This window comes from Rhea americana, unplaced genomic scaffold, assembly GCF_003343005.1.
Source record: "Rhea americana isolate MKP2758 unplaced genomic scaffold, rheAme1 scaffold_259, whole genome shotgun sequence".
Lineage (NCBI taxonomy): Eukaryota > Metazoa > Chordata > Aves > Rheiformes > Rheidae > Rhea > Rhea americana.
This window is the reverse complement of record NW_028186378.1, coordinates 729,425-753,217: the sequence shown is the minus strand read 5'-3', so window position 1 is coordinate 753,217 and position 23,793 is coordinate 729,425. Positions and strand designations below refer to the sequence as shown.

The window sequence follows — 23,793 nt, the reverse complement described above, 5'->3', positions numbered from 1 at the left end:
TTGCATTACTGGAGCTTTCTTCAGCTGACACAAATGAATTCTGAAATCTCTACTCAACGGTTGTACACTGGTAAGAGAAATCCRTGTTTAGACCAATTGCTTAGACGTAATATTTTGGGAAGGCAGGGCCCAAATTGCTGCCGCTGGGGAGCACGGAAAGGCGGACGCCACGTTACCTTCCCCCTGGGTCCGACCCAAACAGGACGTTAGCAGGAGCCCGCTCRCTGTTGGACATCTCTCTCTTGTGATTATTTTTTTTCCTCCTTTTTCTTCCCCTTTGTTTAAGGCTGAGCTTTGTTTCTGGCTCGGCAGGACGSTGGTCGCCTATGGCAAGGGTCTGGCGGGATGAGACTTCAGTAAGATAACTAAATGAAAAGGGCAGCAGTGAAAAGATAGCGCTGGCTTTTAACYGGGCTTAAACTTGATATCCACGCARGCCGAAACGCAGTTTCCCCGCGGCTCTAAAACATTAGCCGCTTCTCAGAGGCAATGCACCTCGCACAGCCTCTTAGACGTGCAGGTGTTGGTGGGGGGAGCCAGCAGGGAACCCCAGAAGTGACCAGAAGAAATGAGACCACTGTCGCTCARGCTTTAAAATAATTAAGTAGCAGGATAAAATGCGTCAGCGTGCGCGTAGGTGACGAATTTGAGCCTTCAGGGGTGTGGAATGACAGCACTTCGGCATCCCTTGGTGTGCCTCTTAACTCGACCAGGCAGACGGTGCAAAGTCCTGGCAGCGCAGCGTTTTTGTGCAGGTCTGCAGAGCTGTGCAGTAGAGAGAAGAAGCCACCACTCATAATTGGTAAGCCTCAAAAGGTACAGATGAGATGTGCTTCAAAAAGTGTGCACGCTGAGCGGGTGATTATGTCATGGCCTAGAAATCTCCCMGCTAACTTTTCTTCCTCCTCAAAAGATTTAAATTTTTGTCGTTTCATCCAGGTCAGAATTTGGAAGTGAGAGTTTTGTTGCATTTTTCACTTAAGTGCAGCGCTAGCCGAGCTTGGAAACCAGGCACGAATATGCAATTAAAGCACAACCTCGGTTAACCCTGTTAAGATTCCTCCATAACTGGAAGGAACAGGATTTTGTCATTGTGTACTAAAACTCAAGAATACCTTCAGCCTCCAGGTTGTCATATTACCCAGAAAGAGATTTTTRTTTTTCTTTCTCAACTCAAGAAGCAAATATTTGCATCTGTAAGCCTTGCTCCCATAATCCCTACTTGAAGTATTGCTACGGTTGCAATTTTGAGAGGTATTGAGGGGAGAAAATTTGAGGCTTTATAATAGAGATCACCAAGTTTTGCTTCATTTAAAAGTCAATCTTGCAACAAAYAAACAAGAAAAAACAGACTTCCTACCTGTGGTTTATTTGACCTCTTTCCCTTCTGTTTTCGAGGCAGTAAGTACTGAAGAGTGAGCACTGCTAGGCACTCGGTGGAACYGTGCAGGGCTCAACGGCTGCAGCTCGCAGGACATTGATGAACTATTGAGCTATGATCTGATGTGGTAAGGAAGAGAGAGGCTTTTCTGGTTGATCTGGCTATCGCTCAGTTGTTCTTACCCCTCTGGTAGTCAGTGTCCCAGCAGATTGAGGTGGATTGAGAACTAGCTGAATGGCAGAGCTCAGAGGGTCATCATCAGTTGTGCAGAGTCTAGCTGAAGGCCTGTGGCTAGTGGAGTTCCCCAGGGCTCAGGACTGGCTTCTTCATCAATGACCTGCACAAAGGGACAGAGTGCCTCCTCAGCAAGTTTGCCGATGAGACCAAGCTGGGAGGAGTGGCTGATACCCCTGAGGGCTGTGCTGCCACGCAGAGAGACCGGGACAGGCTGCAGAGCTGGCCGGAGAGGAGCCTCATGAGGCTCCACAAGGGCAAGTGTACGTAGGCAGGAATAACTCCATGCCCCTGTACCGGCTGGGGGCTGACCTGCTGCGAAGCTACTGGAGAGGGTCCAGCGTCGGGCTACCAGATGCTCAGAGGACTGGAGCATCTGCCCTCTGAGGAACGGCTGCGAGAGCTGGGCCTCTTTAGCCTGGAGAAGACAAGACTGAGAGGGGAACCCTATCAATGTGCCTAAGTATCTGAAGGGAGGGTGTCAAGGGGATGGGGGCTAAACTCTTTTCGGTAGTCCCATGCCAAAGGACTAGAGGCAACGGGCAAAAACTGAACCACAGGAAGTTCCACCTAAATGTGAGGAGGAATTTCTTCACTGCAAGGGTGACAGGGCACTGGAACCGCTTGCCCAGAGAGGTTGTGGGGGTCTCCTTCTCTGGAGACGGTCAAAACCCGCCTGACTGCAACCCTGTCTAACATGCTCTAGGTGACCTTGCTTGAGCAGGGAGGTTGCACTAGATGATCTACAGATCTTTCAACCTTACTGATTTCTGTGAGATGTTTGAATTCTGTATGTGTAAAGAAACTCCAAAACCAGTGATGCTCTTGTCTCTCCTTGGTAGTTGGAACTAGCTTTTTCTCTATGAAACCAAACTGGGAAATACTGCTTAGGATACCTGTCAAAGAACCACATTAAAAAAAGGGGGGGGGGGAAAGGAGGGAGGGAGGCAGATAGGATGTTCTGCTATTTCTCATGTAGTTTCAAATAAGAGGGGGATAGGAGCTGCGTAAAGACAACTTGCTTTCGACTTTAAGAGTTCTCCAACCTCATTGCTAGGCTTATGGCTCTAGGGCAAGTTAATTAAAGCCGATGGAGAATTTAGAAACGGGGAAGGGAACCGAGGGGTGGAGTGGGAACATTTCTTAATTATGTTGTGGAATTGCCTACTAATTCACAGCCTTTTGAAACCCGCTCGCAGCAAAGCACCTGCCTGTGCCTTCCCACGCGGATCAGCGCTGTACGGCAGGCTGCATCGGGCACGCRGGTTTGCTGGTGACTCAGTGAAACAGAGATTTGGAGGTTAAACCAACTCAGCTGTTTTGAGTTTCTTTTTAAATGCTAAGTGTCCGTTTCATGTGAGTGATCACAGTTGTGTTAGAAATAAGTCATCACAATTTTGCATTTTCTTCACTTGGATATTTGCAAAGGGTCTTGATGTTTGGAGGGAAGCATGCACTAAGTTGTTCAAAGGCAAGTTGGACACYCAACTCCTGCTGATTAGCACTGACAGCTGGGCAACAAACTTCTCTATTTTTCTTTGAAAAAAAAACACCCTCTAAAAATGCAGCTGCCACAGACATTTTTACTCTTTAAGCTAAATGTGAAATAACATGTGATTTAGATTTAAATCACATAAAATTGCCTAAAACCAGTTTATCTCAAAAGGATTGTGGTTTTGTACARCTCTGTTCCCTTAAAAGCAGACTGGACCTTCAAATATGCAGAACATGTGTGAAGGAAACCCTCGTACCAAAATGAGAGAGGAGTGTGCCTGGGAAACGACCTTTCTGACAGTTCGGGGACTYGAGAGAAGAAGATAGGCCTTAAATGTCTGCTGTCCAAATCTGAGGTTTTCGCTGAAGCTTGTTTTCACATTTACATTTTTATGGAGGTGGACGGCTCATTGGACACCAGAATGTGCGTTAAAATGTGCAAAAAGAGGGAGAGATGAGGGTACGAGGAGTCATAAGCTTTATTGTAAGCTTCAGAATGGACGTTTCAGTAGGTTCAAGGAAAATGTCCTTCAAAAATGACCAAGCGTCAAACCTGATACTGTGTTAGGTGGCAAGCGTGTGTGATAGCCTGTGTTTTGGGGATTTTTTTTGTTTGTTTGTATTTGTTTTTTTTTTCACTGTGGAGAGGTGACAGACAGTCTCACTGCCATAGCGGGACCCATAGGAATGCACCCAATCCATAGAGAAGGCCATCAGGATAACAGGAAAAAAAAACAGTATTGATAGCTCAAGAGAAAGGCAAGTTATGAACAAGAAGTTGGGGCTTATTCTTCCCTAGGTTTGAGATGAATAGCTTAGGCTAAATGGAGCTTTTTTTTTTAATGCTGGAAAAATGTAGAATCCACCCCAGCTCTATTTCATCTGGAAAGATCTGGGGCTATATAGCACGACAAATGATGTTTCTACTGGGTCAGAAAAATCAGCGAAAAGCTAAAGTGAAATTAGGAGACGGGAGGGGAACTGGATGCACTGCCTGGCTGCCATGCAGGGCAAGTGGTTGAGTCCGGAGTTAATCAGGAGAATAATTTGTCAAGCAGTATTTAATGGACAGTTTATGAGTCTGTATGTGGGCAGGGTAGCTTGTAAATTTGAATGTGCCTATTTTCTTTGACAACAATCAATAACTGTGTGACGTATTAATGTGTTTTGAGAGGTCTTCTCAGAGTTTTTATGATCTTTTTGCCTGYGCTCAGATAAGTCAAAAAGATACGACAAAGCAGCAGGACTTCTGTGTTGGAAATCAATACTCTTTTTCTGTAGTTTTTTGTGAATGAAAGAATTGTACGTGCATTGGCACGTTTATGCCGTTCACTGCGAGGGAGAAGACTCAGTGAGGAGGACTGCGTGGCGAAGAGTGTGCCAATATTCACCTAAGTGTTTTTTGATCTGAAGTAGACATAGGGTTTTGAAGCCAGTCCTCCAGTTGCCCCCACTCTGTAGGCTCTGGTTCAGGTTGTGTGGTGGCCTTGGTGCATGCAAACTGGTTTCCATTTGGAGAAACCAGACTGGAAGCTACGTACGGACTAAACGTGCTCCAGACCYCTGCTTTGAACATGAGGGTCCAGCCAATGATATTCATCATCAACCAGCGATGAAGCTATTCTTTAAACAGCTTCACACATCTTATGTGGTGGGAAATGTTTGATTCTAGAGATGAGGCTCAATCAAGTCAAAGTACTCTCCCAGGACCATTGTAGGGGCCTTGGCACTAGCTGCTTTGATCTATACATCTGTTCTGTTGCACCAGTTTATTTGCTGATGTAGACGGAGGCTGAATTTTTCACAGAAAGCGTTAGACTGAATYGTGCAACCCGGCCCCAAAACAGTAATCATCTCTCGTACTTCCAAGTTTTCTCAGGGTTTGTAGTATAATTTGGGAACCTTTGGTTGAAATCTGACTCTTGGTAGTCTCACAGAGCTTTTGATTCTGTGTTTTTACTGGAATCTTGATAAGTATGATTTTTTCTGAAGTATATATATTTACCAAACAGAGCATAATAAAGAGCTGTATAAAATATCTTCCTATTGGGGAAAGAGTTAATTTGCCAAAGATTAGAGTAAATTTTATAAATTAAAAAAATTTTAAAGGTTATGAGAAATTGTCCTTTAGCTATTGGTTCAGCATTCAGGAAAACTAATTGCACAGCTTAAAACACTTAAGTATTTTCTAGAATCTGCAATTTTTATCCAAGGCTAAATTGGGTAGGAGCTTGCAAAGTTCGTAGGTAAAACTTTCCTCATATAGTGGGTTTGTGCATCTTGGGCATCAGTTAAAAATCTGAGTTTACGGGAAGGCAAAGCTACCCTGACAGTGAAAGCAGGGTAAGAATCAAAGTATGTCAGCTTGGTATGGGGCTCAAAATAGAGATCGGTGCACGTTGTTACTAAAACTTTCCAAAATGGAAGAGAAATTCGGAAAAGAGCTACGAAAAAGATTCCAAGCGCTCAGTGGTGCTTTGGCAGGTGAATGAAATGATAATGGGGAGGTGATGGTTCACAAGCATTTGGAGGTGGTGCACCCCTTGGAAAAGTGGGTTGTTGAGTTCAYGAGAAAATGCTTCCAAGAATAGCGGATAAAATTGAGAGGAAGCGTTGAGGCCGATGGTCAGAAAAATCTTCCTGCCAGCCAGATCGCTTGAACTGTGCCATAGTCTCCAAGGGAAAAACGATAAATCCCATTGCTAGCAACYGCATGATGAGGAGCAAGGCAGTGGGTTGAATGATCTAGAAGGCCTTTACTTTCTAGATTCAGTAAAGCTGTCGTAAGGGATCTTAGAACGTTCAGCAGATATAGAAAATGTTTTGTTTTCATGTGTTTCTCTGTTTCGTGCTGAGCTCATGGGTACTCCAGAAGACTACAGAAATCAGCCCTCAGCTGAAATAAAGATCTAATTCCAGTGCTGTTTCCTCCTGTGTCCCCTGTTCCCCTATTGCATCCGCTAGATGTCCATTTCTGTAAGTTTTCCCTTCAGAACAAACCTATCATTTTTCACCACAGGATATTTACAGCTTCAATCAGTGCCAAATTCAATTGGCTTCTGATCTCATCGCTGGAAGTTATAGATGCAGATATTATTTGCACTGCGGTTAATTATGGAGCAATCAAACTTTGGCTTTTCCACTGTAATTTCCTCTGCCAGCTAATTTAATTAATCACCCCCAGCTCAGCTCTTCCAGCTGCGACCGGCAGGGTCATTAATTAGACATGTGGTGGTAGCTCATAGACCAGTTCCTGTTAAGGGGCTGCTGCCCACTTGATCTCTCAGGGAGTGATAGCTTTTTCTAAGCATCCAGGCAGGATTAGAGGTAGCTGACACGTTATTGTATCCCCTAGAAGCAAAAGCTGTTCCCAGATGATGCGCGACAAGCAAACAGCTTGATCRACTGCTGGCACGTAGCTCACCAGGCCTGCATCAGCGATGTAGGGGTCTTCACTTTAGGCAGTCCTGGCAGCAGTCCACCACCGAGGACATGCGATTTAGGGTCTGACTTCTAATTGTGTACATCACACCGAAATCCTGTTTTCTTAGGTTGATTTTTAACGCTGTGTAGTTGCCGAACATGGATGCCCATCCTGCATGCGTTCTGGAGTGGAGAATGCCAGGCAGACCTGGGAGCTTGTAGTAATCCATGCTTTCTATCCTAGTAAAGGAGCCAAAAAAAGGTGGAGAAAGCTGAGAGGCCTCCTTTGGGACTTCATATGACTAGCTTTTGTCAGATGGAAAACACAAAATTTCCTGCTGCAGAAGAAACAAATGAAAAATGCATTTTATTTGCCAGAATAAGTCAATGGTTGAGGGTTTTTTTTTCCCCCCACTGTAGAAGGCATAGGAAACAACCAGGTAATTCTGTGGTGTTGCTGGATCTCAAAATAATCCTTTTCTTGAGAGAGAGCATGAGATGGTGCAAGCGAGTGCATGAGCTTGGGGAGCTCGTTCTCTCTCTTGGTTGCATCCAGATTAAAAATCTTATGAGAACGTTGTCAGCCAAAGTTCCATGATTTGGAGTAGGTGATGACCCAGCCTAATAACCCTGTAGAGTCCAAGCATTTGGGTGAGAGAAGACAACAGATCTCTCTTGGTGTGTCTTGCTACTTAGCAATAACAGACCCTTGGTGTCCATCAAGTCCTACTCCGTGACTGAAATTTCAAAACATCCTCCAAAGCCACAGCATTCTCAGCCTGCAAATATAGTTGTAATCCAATTTGGGGACCTTCTTTGTCTTTCTCAGCATGCCAGGAAAGCCCCGTGGTCCCATTGCACCACGTATTACTGTGCAGGTTCTTGGAATAGTTCAGCTAGAAAAAGCTGAGACTAGCCAGGTTAATTGTAGCTCTCGGGCAGCTTCTTCAACGACACACAACAGCTGAAGAGTTTTACTGCAGTTTGGCTTTGAATCTCTTGCAGAACTGTCGCTTCCAATCAGTGTCTCTGTCTGCCAGAACTAGATTGCTGGTGGATTAGGTCCTACACTACTTTTCAAGTGACCCCACTTAAGACATCTGTTTTAATAATCTGGGGTCACAAATGTGATGCAAAGCCTCCCTCTGTCCAAAACATCCAGCAACCCCAACCAGTAAAACTGAAACTGAAAAAGAAAAAAATAGTTGTCTTCACCACTTGACTGTAAGTGTGCCTGCTTTAAGAGTGAAAAAAAAAAAGTGCTGTGGGCTTTTGTTAGATTCCTTTCCTGGAGGAGGAGGAGGATGCTGATGACAGCCTTCCCTTCGCACGCCTCAGAGTTTCCACTTAGCTACTTCACATTAGCACTTCTGCTAGACAGTGGCGCATGCAAACTTCCGCAGGCAGCCACCGGATTGCCGTAAGATCCCTTTCTGAAAATCTCCCCCAGTTTAAAGTTGGAAGCAACCTACCTGGAAATCCTGCTGCTGGAAGGAGGATGCATGCACATGTTGCAATTGCAGTTTTCACTCGCTGTCTGTAGAGTCGCAGGTCAGAAACACTCCATGTGTGGGAAAGGAAAGTGGGCTGCGTATCGGGCAACTGTTTTTTTTTGTTTTTTTTTTTTTGATTGAGCTGATAAATCTAATGAACTGCATTGTTTTGCCAAAAAGAAAAGTATAACGATGAGGTGATCTGGTACAGTAGTCCCTAAACTCAATGAATGCTCGGTTTGTTAGTCTTGGCAAGTTGAAGAAAATCAGCAAGAAATTGTCTCAAGATGGACACACAAAATGGCACTTTAAACTGTCTTTACCTCTTTCTTAAAAAAGATACTGATAATAAATTACAGCCTCAAAACAGCTACACAGTTAACTAGAAGACAGACTGCTCTTGAAGAACTGAATCTGGAATGATCCTTGTTTCCACAGTGAAGAAAGCCAGGATCTGAAGTTCCTAAGAGAACCTGTCTTCCATAGGCAAGCTGGAAAATTAGTTTGTTTTTGCTCTGCAAAAATTAGAATTACACTTGGTCTTGATCAGCAGATTGCAATCACCCTGTGCTACTTTACCTACTCATCTCACTTGGTTTTGTTTTATTTGAGCAATAAATATCTTAAATCTTCCAAGAGCTATTGCATGTCTTCTGTGGAGACTCATCATAGTCCTGCCAGGCATTCATCAAGGCTTCCAATGAACCACTACATTAAGTATTCCTCTGCTCCTTATCAATCAAAACAGTTTACTTATAACTTTACTTTTTCCCCCTGAAGTAATCAAAATTTGATATTCCGCAGATTGCAGAAAATTGTCCCTCCTCTATTCCGTGCTAATCCATCACACGAAACAGGCATAATTTGGGCATCAGAAGAGCATTAAATGTTTAAATAAGCAAGAGCCAGTCAATGAGAGAGTCCATTAACCGCTCCAGATGACAGGGCAAAAAAAAACATTTGGCTTGCAGGTACGTTGGGAGTTGCAGTACAGGCACGTCGCAGAGCAACGGGGCGGCTGCATTCTGCAGCAAACAAAATGTTTTGTGCACCTTCCGTGATGTTATTTGAATACTCAAAAACAAAACAAAAAACCCCTACTGGCTACCTTCAGTTCTTGAAATAACTGTTTTAATAGAAAATGCACTGGACAAGCCCCACGCGATGAGCTTAGTGATCTGAAATACATGTATGAGATGTTTCAGTAGTTCTAGGAAAGTTTTGGGGTACTTCAGCCCACCTTAAGCTATTACAAGTGAGGAGGAGACTTTCTGAGCAGACCTGAGTCCTTATCCCAGCCTGCCGGGGTGGGCTGTATTTCTCCGTGAAACCCCAGTTCCATCTTCTCATCCGAATCCATAAAAGATCTCTTGTAATTAGCGCCCAAGCTTTTAAAAGAGTGGCGGCTGGCAAGAGGACAGGAATTATCGGCGCCGGCGAGAGCGGCTCGAGCTGTCCACAACGCTCGCGCGGAGCCCCGCGGCCCGGGAGCCGAGCGCGGTCGGAGGTGCCTGGGTGCGAGCTGTCCAAGCGGTGCGCRGTGCCGATCATGGCTGTCGCTCTCTTGCTGTTACAAGCTCTCCAGTTAGAAATGCACCTCAGCCACGGTCGCCTTAAAAGGTTCCTTAAAGCCTCTTTTTTCTTCCTCTTCCGCCGCTTAAAAGACACAGCGGCTGACAGTCCAAATGTTTGAAATAATTGGATTCTGCATTCTAATTCATCTGTAAAGTATTCGTTGATTAAATTAGCCTAATAGATATTATTTCTTACATGACTGCATAATTTCATCCTGATTGGATCACTATGGCACTAACGAGTCCCCCCATTTACTATTGACTTGGAAATCACAGAAGGCTAGAGATAACTATAGTCTCGTTTCTTTTTATTCTCTCTTTTTTCTTTTTCCCAGGCTAAAAGTTAAACTGATTTATACTAAAAGGGCATACTGCTAATGCTCGGATACAGTGGTGCACTGTATTTTATTCTTCAAGACCAGTGTTAGAATTARAAAAAAAAAATGCTTTATATAATCTGGAGCCCTCTTTTATTTACTCAGTGTGTTGCTGTGAAGCAGAAAGATTAACTGACCATTTAAATTCCTTTGGGGGAAAATTGAAATATTTTTAAATAAAATACATTTTATTATCTCATCACAACAGATATACGCATTGCAAATGAACCTCGTAAGGACTGCACACATTCAGGGAAATGAAACACTCCTTTAAAGATAATGTCTCAAATAAAGTGGGTTTTATCCCTTATTAGTAAGATTTTCTTTGAGCTGCAATTTGAGTGTAACCAAGAGAAAGGAAGGAAAAAACAAGATTAGGTCTAGTTTTCATGCTAAATGAATGGAGGAGCTATTTCTTTCCTTTAGTAAGAGCAGGGCAAAAGGAGCCCCGTGGGTTCGGGCTTCTGCGTACCCGCCCTGGGGGAAGCAAGCGGCAGCGATGGTGCCGGTGCAGCTCTTCGAGTCACCATGTGAAGTTAAACACCTACCCCAGCAAACCGCGCTTCCGGATGGTAAGGGGTTAACAGTAAGATGCTTTCCCACTACCACCACCACCACCACCACCACCACCACCACCGCTCCCCAGCCCGTAGCTGGAAACAGCTGGTGGGTTTTGTATAGCACCGGTGAACTGAGCAGTCGAGGAAAATAAAAAAAAAGGGGGGGGGAGGTTGGCAAACACCCGGCCTCGCCGGGACAGAAGAGGTGGGTAAACTCAGGAAACGGTTTTCATGAGTAAACGGTGGGAACAATGGCAGCTCAGCAGGACCGGGAGGGAGACCCGCTCCCTCTGAATAGCTCTCCGAAGCCYGGCGCTCCAAAGGAAGAAGGCCCATTTGCTTGTGGGAATCCAATAAATTGCTTCAGGAAGGGCCAGTCTATCCAGGCTAATGGAGCGGTGATTGACAGCTGGTTCTCATTACGGTGCCCATCGGGGGACGGAGGGAATTCCAGTGTTATTTAAGAGGTTAAGTAGAAATAAGCTGCAGGTGACGGCCCRAGGCTGAGCATCCTGCACTGCTGGGCTGATGTTTTGGGAAGCACTCCTGCAAAATTTATAAGCAAGCAGGGGCAGCGATGGTTTTGCTTTGTAAACTTGGGTCCTACCATGATTCTGAAGGATCTTAGCTGGCTGCACGCGCGAGGGGAGTGGGGAAAGGAGGTACTTGCGGGTGGGAATTGTTGGAGAGGTTCTTCTCCTTAGTGGTGGAGACAGAAGTCTGTAGAGTAGGTGCAGCCCGGCACTGAGATGAGCCCATTGCATGACCCACCAGGTCTCAACGCTCTTGCACTTCCCCATGTGGGATGAGGAGGATGCACAGTGGAGGTCAGCAGGAAGAGGTTGCATTGGCTGCTGCTTCTCCTCAGCAGGAACCTGGGAGACCCCCAGCCTTTTTCATGAGCCCCCACAGAAATATCCAGCTAGTCCTCGAAGCCAAAACTTCTCCAATGACACTCTAAAGGGTTTTGTGTACGGCTGGTGCCCTTGCTGTGGCAGCTGACTAAAGCAAATCACAAAGCATTTAGCTCAATCAGAACAAATTCGATCAACCACCGGCACAAATGAGAAGTAATTTTGAATTGAAATGTGCAAAGGCTCCCGTAGGGTCGTGCCAGGTTTCTGTGGTGCACTTCTCTAAAATCTGAACCTAGCTTTAGAAGAAAAAGAAGATACTGGAAGAAAAACGCATTACTATTAAACCAGGTTGCCTCATGTTCCTGAACAGGAGACATGTCTGTTGCCTTAGATCTTAAAGCTGAAACTAAAGTCTGTATCTAGCTTTTCTTGACAAAAGAGAGAAGGAAACTTGCTTTGCAAAGCATCCAGCACATACATAGTGTTGCTTGCATAGACTGTAAGCAGTAAAATGTAGTTTCAAGCCAGAAGTTGAAAGTAGCTGTGTGTGCATACTGAACATGTTAAACCATACAAACTTCTTACTCTCTTTTTTCTTCTGTATTTTTCCTCTTTCTAAGTGTGTTGCCAGGATGAGCAGCACTGAGTGTCTCAGTGCTCGTTGGTGTCACGGGGAGGAAGAGTGCCCTAGCCGAGGGATCTGCTCCAAGGCACTATATTGATAGAATATTGCATGGTGTATGGTCAAATACAAGGCTGTAATTTCACCAAGAGATTCATGGATGGCTTGCGAATGACGGTGAAACTCCCGAGTATGACGTGCGTAATAAATCTGGCTCTGTGCAGAATTAGCGTGGGATTTAAGATGATTATTTACCATTTGAAGTTCAGACGCGACTGTGTACGAGAAGCAAGTAGCGCTGTGCATGGAGCGTTGGGGAAGGGCACTTGGAGGGGAGAAGAAAAATAGCCGCTTGCATTGTTTCACAAGTGCAATCCTGGGTAATACTAATGAGAATTGCACTTTAAATGCAGGATTGAATTGTGATGAGATCAGCTCTAAGGAGTACATTTATGGAATGATAACCTGATTGGTGGCACTGCCTCTTGAATGGCTGACGGGATCTAATTGGCATATAACGCACTATAAATTTATTAGCAGCTTCTGCTTTCTCATTGGTGGACCTTCTCCTGCTAACCACCAGGAAATTACCAATTTTCAGGAGTTAGTCACTCAAGTCGCACTGCGTCTGGGTTTTAAAAAGAAGCCCACATTGCTGCTGTTATAAATTCTGGGTTAGAGCCATCAATAGCCCTCTGAAAATTAGTCACTTCTGTACAGACTTCTCGACCAGAGCAGAAGGCTGTGTGTTTACTATTAAACTTCCCCCACTGCCTTCACTTGTTCTTCCTCCTTGCCACAAATCTAAGTTGCACAAAGAGCATTAGGAGCTAACTAATCAGTTTGGCAGCCCTTGAGCTGCAGCTGCCACAAACCAGTGTAGGCACTTCATAGAAATTACAATTTTTTGGCAGTTCATGTTCTGGGCTTTGATGTACTTATTGATACATTCAGCCCTGGGGCACATCAGGCAGAGGACATACCCACCTTCTTTTCCAGGAGCATAATAGAAATATTCAGGAGCCAAGGTAATTATTTCAATTACTGTGCTTTTAAGATGTGCACTGGAGTCACAAATTAGAAAATAATATTCACATGTTTCTTCTAATTGGTAACAGATTAGGGATATTGTATCTTTTTTTTAATGATTACCAAATGCGTCCTGAAGAGGGATTGCAGGCAAGTAGCTGCAGGAACAGGGGAACGTTTGCACCGAGAGCGCACGGCAGAGAAGCTTTCAGTTTGGCGAACGTCTGTTAAATTCCTCCACATCTCCCTCCAGAGGTGCTCTCGGAAGTGGAACTTCCCATCATTTTTCTTTGGCAGGCATCTCTTGTGCATTTTTCTTTGCTGTCAGGTTTTAGGGGGGTTTCCCGTTGTAAAGCGCCAAACGTACGGCTTGCAAATCGGGAAAGCCTGAAGTGTTTGCAAGTGATTAATAGATGCGGGGGCCCAATTGGAAATGCCTCAGAGATGCTTGAGTACCGTTTGGAAACTGAGCCTCTTAAAGTCTCTGCTTTTGGGGCACTTGTCTCTTCTACCATCTTCTTATCCCTTCTGCATAGGAGATTCTCAGATACTGTCAAATTCTCAAAGATTTTTGTGGGTTTTTAGTGGTGATGATCTCTCGAGGTTTTTCTTGTTTATCGTCGTTACTCGTGCTAATTGTTGATCTCCTTCGCTTTCTCAGTGATGGGAGATAGCATTTTTTGTATTTGTTGGAGATGGGTTTAGACGGTTTTAGAAGGGCACCAAACGCCTGCAATCCGCCCAGACTTCCGCAGGAGCCTGATGCAGAGGGAATTTGCATCCCTTCTGAAAGGGGAAGAGCACCTTGGACGCCAGCTTGCCAAGACAGGCGGCGGTGTCACTCAATAAAAATAATAATTAAAACAAATGCAATGAAAGGGTCTGATAATGCAATCCCTGTAGAGTCGCTAGAATCGGTGACAGTGCAGATGGGGGGCAAAATGGTGGGAGACGTGAAGATTGAAGGTGACTTAGTAGAGCAGGTAAAGGAGCGTTTGCAGCAATGAGGGAAGACATGTCAAGGAGGAAGAGGGTACACAAAGCACCCGAAACAGCCCTGATTTTGGGAGGTGGTTGCGAACGGAAGCAGCAAGGAGGATGCTCAAAGTCGGCAGTGGAGAGGTGGATGCTAAGCAGGTTCCTGCAGCTTCTGCTGCCGAGCAGAGAATGTGGGTCATCGAAGCCTTGCACGTCAGGGTAGCTTGGGTGCTTCCCATCCATGTAAGACTTCAGCTCCAAAAACACCTTCTTTTCACTACTGATTTGCCCAAAAGAAAGTGTTTGTTTTTATTTGCTTGCTACTCCGAATGTGTTTTTCTTCATAGTCTGTGCTCAAGTACAAAGTTTATTACTTGTGTTTTCTCTTTTATGTCGTACATAAATTGACAGTGTAATGGGCTTTTTTTTCCACATCCTCCAAAGAGTATCCTCTTATTGCTTCTGCCAGAATTAAGGTAATATCAAAGCCCCCTGAAAGGGTTTGGCTTTTTTGTTTTTTTTTTTCCTTGCAAAGCAACCTATAGTATTGCTCAGAAGTTATTGCCACACCAAAGGATCAAAATTCTCAACCTCTCTGTAAAGTGTTGCAATTAGACTATCTTCTTCCAGTCCCTGACCCTCAAATAAAGCTCGCATTGAGTTGAGCAGCCAGAACATGCACTTCAGGTCCGTGTAGCTGCTGTGCTGTGCTGGGCAAGCTCTCATTTGAGACCTCCTTAAGGTCAACCCCGCAAGTTTGTTAGTACTTTGGAGATAGCCCTTGGGGGCTTTTTTTTTTTTTTCACTCCCCCTCCCACTATTTATAAAGCATCGGTGCCCTCATCGTTACGCTACTTACCCGCTTCGCAGCGTTACGAGCAGTGGAGAAGCCCCGTTTCTCTTCTTTCCGCTGTTTATGATGTGATACGTTCCAAAGCAGATCACATCAGCGACTGTTACGGTATCCTTAATGCGCTGCGATGGGCGTGCGCCGCAGGAAGAGGCGCTGCAAGGCACCCCGCTGCTGTGCGTCCCCGTTACATGCCACGTTACGCTGGGGCTGCGGGAGCCTACCTCGCTCTGCCTCTCACCTGGCASCGATTACTGAGATTTATTCACAGAAATACTTGTGTGGCGCTTTTCTCCCCCCGCCTCCCCTTTGAATACTGCGCGAGGGCTCCCTGTAGATACAAACGTGAAAGCAGGAACTTGATTTTAGACAAAAATAGCTGCATTTTTAGATAGAAATAATCAGTATAGCAAACTGCTTTCATTTCCACAAAAGGTTTTTTAATAGTTTATTTTGAACACAGTGATCTGTTCAAAAGCTGCTTCCGTGTTTTGGGCGAAAATTGAGTTCAAAATGGAACTTTGCTACTGTTGCCTTTTAAAAAAGAAAAAAAAAGTTTGTTATGATTTCTTCAATTATATTTGAAAAAAAAACTGCATTAAGTGTATCCTTCCTATAAGAGAAAATGTCAACAAACTGCAAACGAACGGACTCTCCTGACCTCARTGATTGTATATAGAATGGAAAATTGAAATTTTCAGGCTGTGTTTAGGTACCAGCACAATGCAGTTTGATTTATACACTTAAGACATCAGGTTACGTGAGGTTACACATGAATAATGAAATGCACTGGGTATATTTTTGCAATTAGAATTCTCTGCAGTTATATATCCCATTACTGCAATTGGGCAAGAAGCAAACATACTCATTGTCTGTAATATTTTCATGGTGTTCTAGAGCAGCTTTTGGCTTTTAAAAAATTTTAGTTAATATTTTTAGTGTGCCTCAGCATTAAAGTTGACCATCCTGGACATGGAGCGGTCTATTTGTGTGGTCTTCTGTCTGATGGTGGTATAAGCCCTCCTCATGTTTCTGAACAGGAACGGTGGACTCCTGCTACCYGTGTAAGGTATAGGTGTAGGACCGCCTAGTGATAATTTACTACTTTTTTTTTTTTTTTTGGTCAGTGATATGTTGTGGTTTACAGTGTCCATAGATGTTTGCGTGCTTGTACATCCATATCTAATGTAAAAGGCGTTGGACAATGGACACAGAAGTTTTTCAGCTGGTCATCAGTCAGTGGTGGTAGTGGTCACCAGTTGCTCTTGTATTCCAGATGCTCCTAAGATCTGCGTTGTCCATCTTAGCAGAAAGCCATGGTCCTCCACTGTTCACAGCACTTAATTTTACCTGTTTTCGCCAAGTTAAGTTCTGAAAAGCCTTAAAACTTCACTGTTGCTGGTTTTTTTCCTTTTGAATGTTGTTGGCAGTGTTGTCTAAAGATATTGGGAGCTTTTGGCTTTAGTGGAAAAGTACAATTTGCAGCATTCCTCCAGCTTTTTTCTTAAGTCTCCAGGGGTTGTTCTCACTTCACGTATTTACTGAGAACAAGAAAGGTCGGATTTGTAGTGAGGAGACTTTACCAGCTTATAGGGCTTAGAGTTGTCACACTTAAAAGCGTTATTCTCAATTTAATAAGCCTTTTCTTAGTATCCGCTGTATTCCCTACAGTTGTATGTCAYGTAGCTTTTGCTTATCTTTCTTTATACAGAGTAATATCCTCAGATGTGATATATTTTTTCAAGTGTGCCTTAGAAATTATTAGATTGAGTGTTCTGCAATGAAAACATAAGTTTACTGCAGTTTTATGTGATCTATCAGAGCCCACAATTGCAGGATATTTATCTAAGAAGCCTTAAGTCAGTAAACCTTGATGTCCGGGCTAGGCTGGTAATTAATGTTGTGTGGTAATAAATCCTGCAGGTGTCTAACACCTGAGGGCAGAGATGCTGCTTACTCCATGGGTTCCTGGAAAAGCGAGCCTGGAAGTGCAGAAATAACGGTACTAGCAGGAGAAGAGAGCAAAGCGAGGAGGCAGGAGCTTCACTGAATCAGCGTGGTGACTCCTAAATACTAAAAAGCGCCGTTCAATATTAGAGAAACAAATTCAACCTTGCGCAGATGAGAAATCTCTGGCGGTCACGTACAGGAGGGCTTTTATTCCTTAAATGCCCAACTCTGAAAGGAAAACAGACACATCAAGCATGGTGGTAGAGTTAACGGTAGAGAACATGTTGATCCATGGGCATCGCAAAATAGCTTCCCAAAGGCGCAAGGGGGTTTTGGCACGCTTCTGATGTGAAGCCACCTCGGCAAGGGGCGATTGGTTTGGTTTTGCTCGCCGTAGGTCTGACGTCAGGAGATCAACCTTGAATTTGGAGTATTTTTACAGTGCTGACTTGGGTATTGCCTCTGTCTTCTGGCGGGTAAGACCGCAGGGTCGACAGTGGTTCGAACTCCGATAGAGTTAGGATAACTTTCCCATGAAGATAATAATTAAATCGTTTGCAAGCTGAGCTCCCTGCGCTGCTGAGCCTGGAGACCTGTGGCCTGGAGTATTGCTGTACGCTTGCTCCCTCTGAAGCCCTGATACAGACGTGTCGGCTTGCCTGCGGCTTTCCTACGGGCTCCTCTTCGTCCATCTGGGGTGTTTAACTTGTAAGAAGTAATAAGCTTAATAGGTTGACTTTATTTAATTATTAATGATCCCTCTCTATCCTTACAGCTCATAAAACACCCTGTAGGTTGGCAAAACACTCATAATATTGATCAGGAGCCACAGAAGATATTTATTTCCTCTTTGCCCCGGCGCACATAAATCTTGGTCCTTTCCCTCCTTTTCTCGGCACGCGGGATTTACAGTGGCCTATTTCTCAAAAGCTTTCAGTAATTAAGGAATAAATACCCATCGGTCTTTGTTTGCTGTCTGGAGCCCTCTTGTTTGCCCGGGACCTCTATATCCCTCGTGGCCTGTGCGCCTTCCCCCTTAGCAACGCAGCCTAGGAGAGAAGGCATGCATGCTAGGAAGCAGTCAACTGCTAAGCACTTACTTTGCAATAGAGTGGGGTCTTCTCCTGCAGAGAGAGGAAGCCCCTCTGTTTTCTCAGCATATTGTTCCCGGCTCCTCTTCCATGCCTCTCCTCCCAGTTCCTGCTTTGCTTGAGGCAGGAAGACACTTTGGAAATTCCTTGCTGCTAGCCCTTTCTTCTTGCCTTCCCGTCTTCTCCCCCCCTTCCCTTTCCTGGCTGCAATTAAAAATACCGCAAACCTTCCCCACCTTTTCAGTCTGTTGCCCCTGCCCAGATGTTTCTCTTCTGTCTCTTTTGCCCATCACACAGTTGCATGGCGGATCCTACCCAATGTGATGTGGTTTATCTTGCCAAGCTAATGACACTTCTGAGACTCTACAGGAGATGCATTGAAAGTGAGGTTGGGGGCTCTGGGGGTCAGATTTACTTCATTTTCATGGAACAGACACATTGACTTTGTCAAATGTCCAACAACAGAGAAAATCTGGCAGTTCTGTTGCGGAGCTGGCCAGGTTGCTACTACATTAAACAGTAAATGGTTGGACTTCAGTGGGCAACCATACATGGCAACACAAACACGGTCCTTGCACACCCCCAAGGTTTGATTGAATGATGTTAATGATAAAGAGAACATTTGGAGGCTTCCTCAGCTAAAGATGTGTGTTTTCATTAGCAACAGATGAGAAAAATATTTGTAAGAGCATTTTAGTACTGTTGGAAGTGTGGAGGATAAAAATTTGCTTCCAAATGTCTGCATCCAACTTGCTCGGTATTTTTGACGATGGAGAAATGATGGAAAAATAATGCTCTGCCGCAGTAAATACCTGCTCCCTATTACATTTTTAATGCAACCTTGCAAAACTACATTCAGCCTCTTAGCAAGCAGTGAGTAATTCCAGATAATGAGCAGGTGACACAACTCTTGCCATGCACATGCCTGCTTTAATAAAAACAGACTTTATGCTGGAGCTGTTGAATTCAGACGACAAGTTCTCAAGGTTTTCCACTCGCGTGCTGTTGACTATGCAATAAATGCTAAGTTGCCATACGAACGTGGCTTTTATTGCCACCGTGCACGTTCTTTCCTTGTTTTTCTTCTTGTCCCTCTCTGCCAAGTTTGTGTGAGGGACAAATTACGCTGGAGGTGTTAGAGAGGAACAGGGTGGAGGAATGAGTGGGAGAATCCTGCAAAACAGGGGAAGGGGCCTGGGCTCTCAAGGGAGCATCTCCCACACTACCGTGCAAGCAGAGAGTACAGTACCATTCCTGAAACAAAACTGTGCTCTAAGCCAATCAGCTTTTTATATTCTCGCTTGCTACCTAGTTAGCCCTTCCCCCTTACAGTGCCCGGTATTTATGTTTCCAGATGATAATGATGTGATGTGGCTGGCAGAGTAATTTAAATAATTGGACATTATCGTGAGGAGCAAGCACCTAATTAGATCAAAATAAACTGAGAACTGAAATTTTCATCTGTTTCTAATAACCCTTTACCTCCATACAGTATTGCTGCCACAGTAGAGTTTTCATTATTCACACCACCGTGGCTTGGAGTTGACTCGTGATGGAGACTCCCACCAGAGCAGAGCTTGATGGTATTTTTATGGCCAAGGCTTAGTGGATTGTTCCCTTCCTGGTGCAGTGGAGTATTTTGCATTCTTATTCAGTTGGGTTTGGCCCTTATATAAACAGTGAGGCTTTAAGTTTGCATCAACAGTATCTGGATTTGGATGGGCAGCTCCAGCAATAAAAGACTCAAAGCTTGATCTTACTAACTGTACTTCATCTTTCTTTAAATTTATTCACTATTTTATGATCTATCAATTCACCTGTGCACGGGCGTTTAGAAAAATTGCAGCTAGCGTGATCGTGGCAGAAAGGATAAGTCCGTTTAACGCAAGCACGGGAGAGGCAGCGTACACGTCTCCCAGTGTTAGGTATCACAGGGACCTTCTGAGCACCTGGTGTTGCCTCTGCAGCATGCTCGCTTTGATCTAGTCGCCCAAACAAAAGGATTCCGCTGGATTTTAAAAGTTCAGTGAGTGAGCAAAATAATCTTTTTTTGGCTTACAGTTTCCATGTTAAGACAACTAGAGCTGAAAGCCGTTAGTAGTGGAGGGGTTGTTTAGAGTGGAAGTTACCAGGATTGCAGATAAGGGTGGAAAACAAGAGAGAAATATTTACTGGCAGATGTTTAATTGTACATTTATTTTTAGGGCTTGGTTCAGTATCCTTCTCCTGATTAGTTGCTCTTTTTCTCATTTCCTCGTACTCTTATTCAGCTGATTTATTTAAAGGTATGTCAGTGCTGGCTGAAATGAAGCACTGAGCCTCCTCTTCCTGCTTATTGCTGACCGCTCCAATAATTCATTTTTTAGCTCATTAGCTAACAGGGGATGTGAGCAGTGGTCCTCCGGGGGATTGGAATGAGGTTAAGTGATCTACTGCTGACAACTCTGCTCTTGGACTGGCCTTCCTTTGGGGAAATGAAACCTCAACCAAGACAAGCTGTGGATCCCCAAAGTGAAATTGTGGCATCAGAGAAACAATTATAGTATTTATGTCTTGGTATCACGATTTTTAAGGTGAATGGATATGCAGGAGCTGAAGCTGTCTTCCAGGAAAATCCCCAGAATTTCGCTGTTTGAGATGAAATTGTGCCAGAGATGAGGAGAAGCTGCCTGGGGATGGTGGCTAGATATTTGTTCAAAAGCAGTCGCTCTAAATTTCATCTGTAGCAGTCCATGAGACATGGGGGAGCAGGCATCTCCTATGTCTGTGATTAAGTATTGTTTTCTATGAGGAAATCCAAACGATTTATCTGCTGGACYGTTGGATAAGATCTAAATCTCATTTCATAGCTGATGCCAGTAACATGCTGCCCCCAAATGTCTGAGGCTTTTAAAACACCTTTATTTTGTCCGTAATGGTTGTCGTGTGTATCGCTTCCCACCAGAACCCACCAGCGGAATATGGGGGATACTTTCCCAGTAAGTGCAAGTCCAGTGATAGAATGTAGCCCTGATGAATTAAGTCTTTTGGTGCCCTAGGTGGCCAATAATTGTTGGGCAGTTGTTGCAAAACCAGAAACTGAAGCGTGGTAGAATAACACACTTGAGAAGGTTGAATGTTTAGCTGATGGTAGCCCAGCGGCACAGTGTACTGTTGCCTCTAGGAGCCCGCGCTGGCCAGCCGTGTCTGTGGAGGCCTCCTGAGAACCCCAACTTCTCTTGCTGCCCAGGTTTGCAAAAAATTTCTTATAGTTAAGGAAGTCCTGGCTGGAGCATGCAGTGCATGCTAATACAGAGCCGTTACGGGTTCCTTTATTATACTGCAGGAGAAGGCTTCAAGGAAGGACCATTTGCACCCTGCTCCTTTTCTCCCCATCCTGATCCAGCACTAGTATAGGTAGCAGCATGCGGGCCGTGGGTGTTAGGGTCTCTCGCAGATTTGCAGGTGCAGCAGGATCACCTGGTGTGGCTTGCCTTTGCACTGCTCCCGCGCAGCGCCTGGCAAATGTGAAGCACGTGCCCAGGAATTTGTGAAGCAGCAGCCTAAAACTCTGCCTTTGCCTCTGTTTCAGTGCGCGTCGTAGCATTACTGTTACAATTTAGGGTGCATTGTGATTAGAAGTGGGAGATTTGTGTAAAACAGCTTGTTTTCTAAACAGAAAGCAACTTCTGTTCAAGCCGTGCTTATCACAGCAGCTGCTGCTGGGACCGGAGCCAAAAGTAACTATCGCTCAAAAGCTGGTCTGGGGGAGAGGGGATTCATTTGCCGACTCTCTCTTGACTCTAATTTTTTTTTTCTTTAGCCGCGGCGCAGGCAGAAGCTGTGTCTGAAGCGTATTTTGCCTTTAGGATGTATGAGCCTATGAGAAATAAATCCCCTAAGCCCTGACGTGTGCCAGTGTTGTAGCACAGCGCAGGTTGAATCACTTCATTCTTCAGGCTGGCGCTTTCAAACATGCAGTGGATATATTTGTTATACTCTCGATACCTTTGTACAGTTTAAAAAAGAAATATATGAGAGATTTACTAAACAGCCTTGATTTGAAGAAAATGCTGGAGTTGAATTGCTCCAGCATTATCTGGACCTGCAATAGCTGCAATGGTTAAGAACAACTAAAAAGGCCAAATGCCGCCACCCATCCTCAAAGCAGTGCTMGTGTTTTTTGGTTTTGGGTTTTTTTTTTAACCTAAAAAAAAAAAAGAAARAAAGAAAAAAGAAGAAAAGAAATTACAAAGGACATGAGTTCAGGATTGGAATAGTAACAGAAGTCCTTTTCTTCCACCTCTCCAGGGTGAGCACCTGAAATGATACCCCCTTTATCAGATAACCTGCCGCCAGAGGTTAATTTGCAGTTCACCAAATGGCTTTTGGTTTTTGGTATTTTTGCATCTTTTAGGTCGCAGGAGTCACTCTACTGTTTGATTTAAATAAAGCGCTTTTTGTGTTAATTTTCTGTTTATGCTTTTTCTCTGAAAAAAAAATACCTGTACCTGTTTGTAGGGTAAATTGTCCCTAGTAGAGAGAAGTGCCTGCTTTGGGAAGCTTTGCATGAAAGCAGCCCGGGAGGTCACAGTAAGGGCACTCCGCATGTACCAGGAAATGATGCAAAACTAATCCAGATTTGCTGCTGGAAGGATCTGTTTACATAAGTATTTAAAAACAGATTAGGGCTAACCTGACACTAGATTACTGGGAGCAGTGTAAACACTGCTGAAAGGCGTAAACAGAGCTTTTCCTTTTGTACTCCAGAGGAAAAAATATGTCACCGGGAACAAGTTGCCTTGCTAGTGATGTGCACAGGTTTTCGCGGGCCAAACAGATTGCCAAATCTGGTGAGCAAAAGGGTGCCCCAGACAGGAATTTGGTTAGGACCAGATCTCTTAAAGCATGTAATTGTATGTTAATTTTTTCAGTGGGGAGCTTTCGATCATTCTTCGACATACCAAGGGGAAAGGGGACCTCAAAGCGTGGTTCGGATGGTTTGCATTTTGAAAACTAAGCAGAAGAACCTGCCGTATTTCTTGCGTGTTGGAAACATGAAACTTTTAAAATGGAAAAAGCACCCCTGCAAGCAAGGCTGTGTCTTGCAGCAGCCTCCTGGCCCATGGGAAATGCAAGCCTGGTTGCGGGCAGGTCACCTGAGGGGTGGCGGTGCTGTAGCCTGGTAGAGTTTAATCTTAAACCCCCCTATTTTCTTGGGCTTCTCTAGGGATGAAAAAGAGCGTTGGATACGTGCGAAATACGAGCAGAAGCTCTTCCTTGCCCCACTGCAGTGCCTGGAGCTCTCTCTGGGCCAGCATCTCCTGAGGGCTACAGCCGAGGAGGACTTGCGGACGGTGATCTTGCTCCTCGCCCACGGCACGCGGGAGGAGGTGAACGAGACCTGTGGTGACGGCGATGGGCGCACCGCCCTCCACTTGGCGTGCAGGAAAGGCAATGTGGTGTTGGTGCAGCTCTTAATTTGGGTGAGTAGYTGCTGTGCGGGGATGGGGCCAGAGGTCCTGGCTTGGCTGCCGCTCACGTGCGCTCTTTCGAGGAGTCAGTGCCTTGAAGGAAATGGGCCTTTTTACCCCCCATCTGCTGGTACTTGATGGAAAGGAGAGTGTAGGAGTGAGGAAGGAGAGACTTCCCCAGCACCGGAAAAGCTGTTTGTGAGTACCACCGCGAGAAACTGTTCCAGGTGTGAGGATCTCCCCGTAGAAACATGTACATATGTGACCCATGCCCATATTTACCAGTCTGCTCTCCTGCCCTCTCCCTCTCCTTGCTTTCCTCTCCCCATCCCCAGCTGAACTGAAATCTCTCCATCCTGAGTCCGTTCCCCCTGTTTTATTGCCCCGTTGGCACCAAAGCTCCCAATGGCATCTCTTCTYTCTGTAG

The 23,793-nt window shown here is 44.8% G+C and overlaps 1 protein-coding gene across 5 annotated transcripts in view; it reads left to right on the top strand.

The window, feature by feature from the left end:
- AGAP1 (ArfGAP with GTPase domain, ankyrin repeat and PH domain 1) overlaps window positions 1-23,793 on the top strand; it is a 384,866-nt gene that overhangs the window by 352,600 nt on the left and 8,473 nt on the right. For all 5 annotated transcript variants that reach the window (XM_085307476.1, XM_085307474.1, XM_085307475.1 and 2 more), the window contains one exon: window positions 23,123-23,378. In XM_085307476.1, coding sequence (XP_085163602.1) covers window positions 23,123-23,378 — 256 coding nt within the window. The remainder of the gene's footprint in view (window positions 1-23,122; window positions 23,379-23,793) is intronic.